Source organism: Panicum virgatum, chromosome 9K (assembly GCF_016808335.1).
Source record: "Panicum virgatum strain AP13 chromosome 9K, P.virgatum_v5, whole genome shotgun sequence".
Lineage (NCBI taxonomy): Eukaryota > Viridiplantae > Streptophyta > Magnoliopsida > Poales > Poaceae > Panicum > Panicum virgatum.
The window spans coordinates 46,271,618-46,280,660 of record NC_053144.1 but is presented as its reverse complement, the minus strand read 5'-3'; the positions used below and the strand labels follow the sequence as shown (position 1 = coordinate 46,280,660).

Below are 9,043 nucleotides of genomic sequence, written 5' to 3'. Positions count from 1 at the left end.
TTGCTTTTTGGTACACAAAAGTGTGTTTATAATTTATAAATCCTTGATCTCACACCATTAACAGTGGGCGGGAAAGCACAATTGCAAACTTGCCTCCTCTGTTTCCCACTCGCCAATCTCTCTTACAGACACATACAACTACTACTGCCAGTGCCAGCATAGCCGGACACCTGCTGATATCTTACCTACTACTATCTCTAGTTAATTAAGGCACCTCAATCCAATGCAACAACGAAATAGCACCAGACGAATAACCAAAAATCAATGACCGGATTATTGTGGGCATGCAAGCACCAGATGATGGGCATGGGCTACAGGGGCTAGTACTGGATGATGGAGCGGTAGTAGGTGTTAGGCACCCAGTTGGCCGGGATGACGTTGCTGGCCACCAGCTGCTTGCCGGACTCGTTGGTGATGCGCAGCGAGAAGGGCGCCTGCAGCCGGTGGTTGGAGTCCATCCTCCAGATGGATCCCCAGGACTCGCGCATGGGCGCCCACGAGCCGGAGTTGGCCTCCATCATGTCCACCTGCACCACGTCGCCGTCGCCGTCCTCGAACTCGACGAGCACCGCGAGGTAGACGGCGTTCGAGCCCTCCTCGACGTGGAAGGTCACCTTCTGCCCGGGGTAGTTGCAGGGCACCCTGCAGGAACAAGCCATGCGAGACGTTTGGAGGATTAGGCTTCAGAAATCATCAGAAGACCATTGTCGAACGATCCAAAGTGCATGCAGACGCCAAATTAGGAGTGAACTGGAAGTACTAGAATACTACAGTATGCCCTGGGTATCTATGTGGGCCCCATCCCCCCATTTAAAACCGGCTATAGTCGTTAAAATCGGTTGAGCAAATAATAAAGTACAAGGGCTCCACAGACCACAGAATTGAAACAGCCAAACAGGTAAGCTCGACGGTCGAGCAAATGATTATGTTCTGCGGCTCTGTGCAAAACTAGCAGTGCCACGCATGGTACCCACCTCTTGAACTGGATGTCGATGATGCCGGCATGGCGGAGCTCGTCGCTGCGGCCGGGCTTGGCCATGGCGCCGAACGCCGTGCCGCTGAGGTCGAAGTGGTACTTGGCGACGGGGTAGTAGTTCATGTCGGTGATGATCACCGTCTCCGGGTTGCCGGAGCACGCAGCGTGGTTGGTACATCTTATCTGAAAAAAAAAGGGAAGCAACAAATGGTGTTCTTAGTCGGAACAATTGTACCTGAATTTGCTCTCGGATCGGTACCCATTTCCACGACGGCAGACGACGAAATGGACTACGCGTACCTGGTAGCAGGAGCCGCAGCCCTTGCCGTCCTTGAACAGCGGCTCGTTGCCGCACGACGTCATGGCCGAGAACGGCGGCAGGTTCACGTTCTTGAACCCGCAGGCGCCACCTGCATCCAACACGAACGGGTGCCACGCACGGCACGCAGAGTTCATTGATCGTCCAAAAAAATATATACCTATGCGTGCGAGCGCCATGGCCGGCAATCGTTCAGGGCGGACATACCGTCGTCGTCAGGACCGGCGCCGGTGGGCGCGCCGTACCAGGTGGCCCTGGCGGCCTCCCAGTTGGGATCGGCGGTGAAGGCGGAGGCGTTGAAGTTCACAGGCCGAGCGCACGAGCCATACGTGACAAGGAGGGAGAAGAGGAGTGCTGCAAGGGCAGCTGCCTTGGAAGAGAAAGAGGAGGCCATCTCTTAGCTCAGTGCAGCAAGCACAATCCTACTACTCCAAGCCTAAGAAGGAAGGCGGCTACTGCGTACCGAGCAGACACAAGATTCGGTGTTTGGATGGTTGGGGAAGAGCACCATTGCTGTGGTATTTATAGGCAGGACGGCAGGAGAAAAGAGACGATGGAAACGAACGCAGTGCGCCGCGATCGCCATCAACGGCTGTTGCACCCGACGCTCTTTGGTAGGGGTCACATGGGCTCCGGAGCAAATCATGCGAGGAACGGAGACTTGGGGCCATGCGTGCACCATTAGAAAAGCAACGGACTCTTGGCAGTTATGGGCAGTCCAATGTTGTGTGTTGTCGTCGACAGTGCCTTGTACCTGCTGCGCACTGCATTTTTTTTTTGTGTGTGTGCGAGCTAGCCCGGCCTCTTCGATGATGGAGATTCGCGCACAGCCGGATACACGAAAGTTTGCACAGTACATTATAGAACACGGACACCATTATTGGTACATACAGGTGATGCAATCATCACTCATAACGACGATTATTCTGTGTACCAGATCGCTGATTATGTGTTGGGAGAGGCACCGTACCTAATCCGTTTCAGTTTTCTCTAAGAAAATCGATAGGCCATTCTACCAGTACCAGCACAACTGATGGATAGCAGTAGGAGTACAATGCCACGGTGAATGGCGTGCTGATTATGTCTTAAAAAATCGGAACCATGCATGGTGGTTGCAGGATGCGGCGCCCTGCAGAGTGAGAAGCCGCCCTCACATAGCTAGGACATGCGAAGCACGAAAGGCTGCCGGCTGAGCTTTACTTACTAAATTTGCGACGAATAACTGAATAAGTAAACAGAGACCTGTGGTTCCGTTACCAAAGTGTCCGGCAGCTGATAACTAACAGCGCCACCTACACAATTGCATGCATAACTATCTTCAATTCTCAACTTTAGCGCCATAGCAAACACTAGTAGTATTAGTTGGCCCGGCAACACGGATATACAGGACCCATTTTCTTTTTCCCATTGCACAAGTGCAGTTGGTACTATACTAAGAATGTTCCATTTGAATAATTTTACTATTATTAATTGGAGGCTCCTTTCAAGCTTTCACATGAAGCCGCCTAGGATCCTAGATGGACACTCTAAAAAAATAGAGAAATTTTTGAATTGTTTCTAAAAAATAGAAACATCCGGCCATCAATCCGATAACTCTAATCATAATAGTCATTGGATCTGTTGTGTTTCCTACTACACCTTTGCCAAGTAACCCTCTAATCTTTGTGTAATTTACCCACCTATGCTATTATAAAAATAATACAAATAAACCACTAAATTTGCATATAAATGGGATTGTGTCATTATTAAAAGTTAAAGTAACTTCTAAATCTGAATCAAAATTATATAATTATAATAAAGTACTAAAGTGCACCCAATATAAAATTTTAAATTACTATTTCTATCATTATTTATATTTTATTTATGCTATTGATTATATAAAAATACTACCCATAATATGTGTCACCATATATTCATAAATGATGGAAGAGATAAGAATACCGATTCATAAATAAATGATTCAATTAAATATATATGAAACACAAATGGAGGTGTAATGCAAAATGAAAAATTTATTGCAACTAGATAATGATAAATATGTATTATGGAGTATGTGTTAGAATATTTAATAGATGAAAGAGGACGTGAGATAGATAATTCTAGCTGGCTAGCTTTGATAGTTGCTATTTCCGGAGTACTCCACTAGTTATTAGGACCTTAGTTCCGCATTATTATTAGTTGGTTCCATTTGGATCTGAAATCGACTATATTATGATTTGAGACTCCGTTCCTTTATTACCACTAGTCTATCAACCCGTGCTCCCACATGGGCTAGTTAGAGACATCTAATAATTATCTATCTCACGCTCTCTTTAACCAATTAAATATTCTAATCTAGTACTATAAAAATATTTATTTATCAATATATAATTATAATAAATGTGATAGCTTTAGTTAATAATAATTTTTTTCACTTTGCATCACACCTCCACATATGTTTGATATTTATTTAATTTAACACTTTGTTTGAGCTATGTGAACAACATGAAACTTGGTACTCTTATCTCTTCTCTTATACATGAATATATGGTGACACACATTATGGTTAGTATTTTTATATAAATTATAACACAAATAAAATATTAATAATCATAGAAATAGTAATTTAGAATTTTATATTGATGCACTTTAAGATTTTATTATAATAATATAATTTTGATCCAGATTTGTGGTTTATTTTAACTTTTTATTAAATATCATTGGATAATATATATGAAAATTTAGGGGTTTACTTGATATTATTTTATAATGGCATAAGTGGGTAATTTATATGAAGATTAGGGGGTTACTTTAGATTATTTTTTATAAATGGCAGAGTTGCGTAATTTAGATACATGTTTAGGGGGTTACTTTAGTCTTTTTTCATAATGATAAATGTGGGTAATTTATTAGAAAAAATAACAGATCGACTATTATGATTAAAGTTGCCGAATTGATGGCCGGATGTTTTTGATTTTTGCAAGAATATATAGAATTTCTCTATTTTTTTAGACTGTCCACCTAGGATCCTAGGTGGCTTCACATGAAGACTTTAAAAGAAGCCTCCAATTATTAACAGTAAGATAAGATGGAGTTGATTTGTGGCCACTCTCACGTAACACTCATTGTTCAAACTTAACCGTGTGCAGGTTTGTCTCCCAGCCCGCTACTATTGATGTACTAGTTGGGACCAATCCGCGGTACAAATTGGCATGTGCTGCATCAGCATGTAGCGCGAAACGTGATGTTGCATTGCACCCTTTTTCTTCATGCGTGCATGGACATATGCGGCGCGTGCATGTGCGCGCTTGGAATTGAAGATGATTGAGCTAGCACTTGCGCCGGCCACTCACCATCGTACGTCCACTCCACCGGCAGAGAAACGCAAGAAACTTGCTAGAATCTTGTGATCAACTCCATAGAAATATCCAGCAAATTGGTTTCTCTTATATATACTATCTTTGGACGGATGGCGGCGTGTGTTTGACGTGATACGTTATCCGCCTACATACGATGCGTACAACCCAATACATATATAGTTATATACTACAACGTCCCAGAGGACGACGCCATGTCTCCTGGCCCTGCTGCGGCGCTCTTGTACGCAGCTACTAGTATTGTAGCGCACAATAATGCAACCTATAGGTAGAAGAACATCCGATCCCCCACACTGCCACGCACAAGTCAGTCGTCGGTCGGCCCCTACCCACCACGACGACGGCGAGACGCAGCGGAGCCGACGGGACCCGACGCGACACGCGAGGGGAGGAGGCTCAGCCACCACGATGGATCGGGTACCGCTAATTTACGGTCAACCGTACGGGAGGCTCCCGTACGGTCGATTTCCCGACAGTATTTTTTTTGTTTTTAGAAATTTTTTTGTCGTTTTCTGAGAAAAATAAATTCAGACGTTTTTTATGAGTCAAATAATTTTTCAAAGTGAAAAATTGGTGGGTAGAAAAAATTTCAAAAAACAAATTGGTGAGATAAAAAAATTTTACGAGAAAAATTTTGACAGAGAGAAATTTATCAAATGGAAGAAATAAAAAATGTACATCCAAAAAAAATCGGCTATTATTTTTTTAAAAAAAATTGTATGCAAAGAACAAAAAAATCTGGATCTGGGTAGGGGCGGCGCTGGTGGCGAGCGCCGCCGCCCCTGCCGGCGCACCGCGCCTCCCGCCGCCGGACCCGCCGCTCCCCGCCGCGCCCCGTCCAAACCCTAGATCCCCTTCGCCGCGGTGCGCGCGCCGGCAGCATTGCCCAGGGGCAGGCCGTCGTATGCCTGGGCCCTCGACGCCGGCACGGGCTCCGCCACGTACACCGTCTCTCCGGCGACCCTGGTGTAGACGAGCCTCGCGACCGCCATCGGCGGCGGCCCGGGGCGGGCCCCGTCGTGGAGGCGGGCCACGGCGGCGGAGGAGAAGCGGAAGGGCGGGGCGGGCGCGCCGCCGCCGGCGGCGGCGGAGGCGGCGAAGACTTGCGCAGAGCGCGGAGGAGGCGGAACGGGGGAATGGGGGGAGGGGGAGGCTGCGGGGATGGTGAGGAAAAAGGGAAGGAAATGAGAAGGAGAGGGAGTAACGCGGAAGGGGTAGACGGGGCAGTCGACCGTAAGTTGTTGAGTCTGTGGTCAACCGTAGATTCAGCTTCGCGCGATAGATCCGGCCACGGCGCGTAGGCCCGGCCGGGAAATCTGGTGCGGCTGGAGCTCGCTCGGCGGACGGTGTCTGGGCACTGCGCATTGCGCGCGCCGCCCGGCCGGCAGCGGTATTTTCAACGGCCCGGGCCCGGAGCCCCGGAGGGGGGTGGCCCGCACCTCACATGCCGGTGACACGCGACGCCGCGCCCGCGCAGCCGTCGACGTCCGGGTTCGCTCGGGCGCACATGCGCCTGGATTCCGTCGTGCGTCAGTTGCTTCGTCTCTTTCCGGCGGTTCTCAGTGTTTAGAGTTTGGACGAGCGAAAAGAAATTGGGAGATAAGATCTCTCTCTCTCTGTGTTCCAACTTCCAAATTAGTAAAAAGAAGTTCTCGAGAACTGAATTTTCAGTTTCCCTCTTTCTTGTTTGATGCATAGCAAGTGGAGTTACGTTTTGTTCTTTACTCGTGCCATAAAGAATATTTGCGATGTACTCGTGCGATGATCTCTCTTTAGTACTTCTGGCTTCTTTTACTGAACACAACTGCAGTGCATGTTTTGAAAAAAAAAACGTACATAAGTTTTGTTCAGCACAGCAGCTTACCCAAAAAGTTTGAACTAAAGGCTTTCCAAAAGGTTGAAATTGAAGGCCCGTATGAGAGGGAGTCTGTAGTTCTATACGATGCAGCTTCCGGTCCCTAGCTAAATTGGTGCGGTGTCACATGAAGTGACTGGAGTGAGACTGAAATTAAAGTTTGATGCGAGTCGCTACTGACGATCTCGGCAATAATTCAGGAGTTCAGCAAGAGGACGACTTCTCCCATAGGGATGAATTTGACATCTAAAAGGAAACTGCTTTTCGATGCAAGTGTTCTTTTCCGCTTAAAATCCAGAAAATGGTATATGCTAATAGGTCAACTACAGAACACCGTCTGTCACTACTACAAAAAAAACATTTATCGAGGAGGGCAAAAACAGTTTTCCGAGGCGGGCGGGCCAAACACCTCCGATCTATTGTCACGGTTAATCGTGGCTTTATGGAAGCGGGCTGGTGACCGCCTCGGTTAATAAAATAAATAAAAATAATAAAAAAGGAAAACCAGTGGATGAGCCCGCCGAGCCCATCCACGGGGAGTCCGCCGCCACCGGGAAGCGCAGATCTGCCGCCGGCGGGACCGGATCCGCCGGCGGGAAGCCCAGATCCACCACCGGCGGGGCCAGATCCGGCCTGCAGTGGTGCTCGGCGACCTTCCCTGGCGGTGGATTCGGCCCCAACACGCCGCGCTCGCACCGAGGCCCAGGGCCACGCCCCCTCCACGACGAGGCCAAGGCCACGCCGGAGGAGACCGGCGGCGGCGGATCCGGCCCCGTCCTGGCACCGCCCTCCTCCACGCCCAGCCCCGAGGCCGTGCCGGAGGGCCGTGCTCCTGGGCGAGGGCCGCCTTGCGCCGCGTTCCGCCAAGCGCCGCCGGTCCAGCGTCGGAGGGAGAGGAGGAGGGGCGCCGGCAGGCCCCCGCGCGCCGCGGGGGGGGGGGGCGAGGAGGAGGGGCGCTGGCGGATCACCACGGCCGCCGCGTGTCGCTAGGACGAGAAGGAGGGGCTTCGGCGGCGCGGGTGGGGAGGAAGAGGGGCGCCGGCGGCGCGGCGAAAGAGGAGGATGGGCGCCGGCAGCGCGGGTGGGGAGGGGGAGGAGGAGGAGATCTGGGAGAGGGAGGGTGAGAGGGAGAGGGGGCGGCGGCGGCGGCTGTGGAGAATGAGAGGAAGAGATAGTGAGAAATGTGGACTCCCAATCCGAAGAGCTAGATATATACTTGTGCTTGCAACTGGGCCATTTGGGCTAGCGGGTTGGACTTTTTTTACCGAGGCGGTTGAGTTGCACTGGTCGCCTCGTTTAGCCATTAACCGAGGCGGTTATATTAGTAGTGTCCATCTCGGTTATCGATTTTGCGAGGCAATTTTTTGTAACCGCTTCGGTTAATATAAAATAACCGCCTCGGTTAATGCTGGGCATTAACCAAGGCAGTTAAAAATTGTGCCCGCCTTCGAGCCGATTTTCAAGTGTCTCGCAAAATAGAATTTTATAGTAGTGTGTACAGAAACCATGACCTTTCTGAATCTCTAAATCATAGACACTAGAAAGGCCCGCGGTTTTGCCGCGCGGGACCTGTATCCCGTGTCGTAGTATTGTAGTTGATGCGAGCTTAGTTGATACATGTAGTAGTTTCCGTCGCTTTATTTTCGCATAGGTGTCATGGTCTGCAGCCCGTTGTTGCACTTGGTATATATTTTGGACATTTTATTATCGTGACACTATTGTTTAAGTATATTATTTTGGGTATCAAAATGGAGCTACGACATTTATTGATGTATTTATTGTGGTGAAAGAAGGGGTAAAATAATTTACTAGGGAGGGCGGAGCACAATTAATCGAAAACTTAATATATTTGCAGAATCATGTTGCAATTAAAAGATGTATTATTTTTTAAGTAAGTAGTTGTTATATTAAAATATGACGCATTATTGTGGAGGTAGCATAAGAAGCCATAAAAGAAAGGTGGTATGATTTTATATTTTTAGCAAAAATAAGATGTTATGTTGAACTAATTACGAAAACAATTTGAATTTATAAAACTTTTCTATATAGTAAAGTTGTAGATTTTAAAATTCTAGACAACGGTTGTCTTGATCACTTTTTTATTTGAAGACGTTTTTTGTATTCAAATTGTAGGTATAACGGGTCGCATGTAAGCATTTGTGCAAATGAATTGCGAAAGCGTTTTGAATTTTAAAATTTACTCTATAATAAAGTTGTTGTTTTTGAATTTTTTTTATCAAATTCTATGTTGGGAAATTTTTTTATTCCAATGTGTTTTAGTGTTCAAATTGTGCGTATAATGTTGCTAGTGTAGAAGTAACAGATGGAACGGATTGCAGTTTGATTTTGTTAAAATCCGAGTGTTTTTCTACAAAAATCCTGACAGAGGACCAGGATGGTGGGTTGATTTTATGAAAACTTAAGATTTTCTTTGCAAATCTCTATATACCTGTACTGTTGGACTGCGGGTTGATTTCAGGAAACATTGAGAGCTTTTTCGCAAAATTTTTTGAGAGAGGAGGCCGAATCGCAGATTG

The 9,043-nt window shown here is 47.3% G+C and overlaps 1 protein-coding gene across 1 annotated transcript; it reads right to left on the bottom strand.

The window, feature by feature from the left end:
• On the bottom strand, positions 1-1,803 carry LOC120651705 (expansin-B3-like). Its single transcript, XM_039929304.1, has 4 exons — positions 1,503-1,803; positions 1,277-1,386; positions 975-1,159; positions 1-642 (listed from the first exon to the last, which is right to left on the bottom strand). The coding sequence occupies exons 1-4, from the start codon at positions 1,687-1,689 to the stop codon at positions 321-323; spliced, it is 804 nt and encodes a 267-aa protein (XP_039785238.1). The 5' UTR covers positions 1,690-1,803; the 3' UTR covers positions 1-320.
• Positions 1,804-9,043: the final 7,240 nt, after the last annotated feature.

Coding starts and splice junctions, on each gene's coding strand:
- LOC120651705 (XM_039929304.1), bottom strand. CDS start 1,689: ATGGCCTCCTCTTTCTCTTCCAAGGCAGCTGCCCTTGCAGCACTCCTC. Junction 1,387..1,502: donor CGCCGGTCCTGACGACGACG/GTATGTCCGCCC, acceptor TGTTGGATGCAG/GTGGCGCCTGCGGGTTCAAG. Junction 1,160..1,276: donor GCTGCGGCTCCTGCTACCAG/GTACGCGTAGTC, acceptor TTTTTTTTTCAG/ATAAGATGTACCAACCACGC.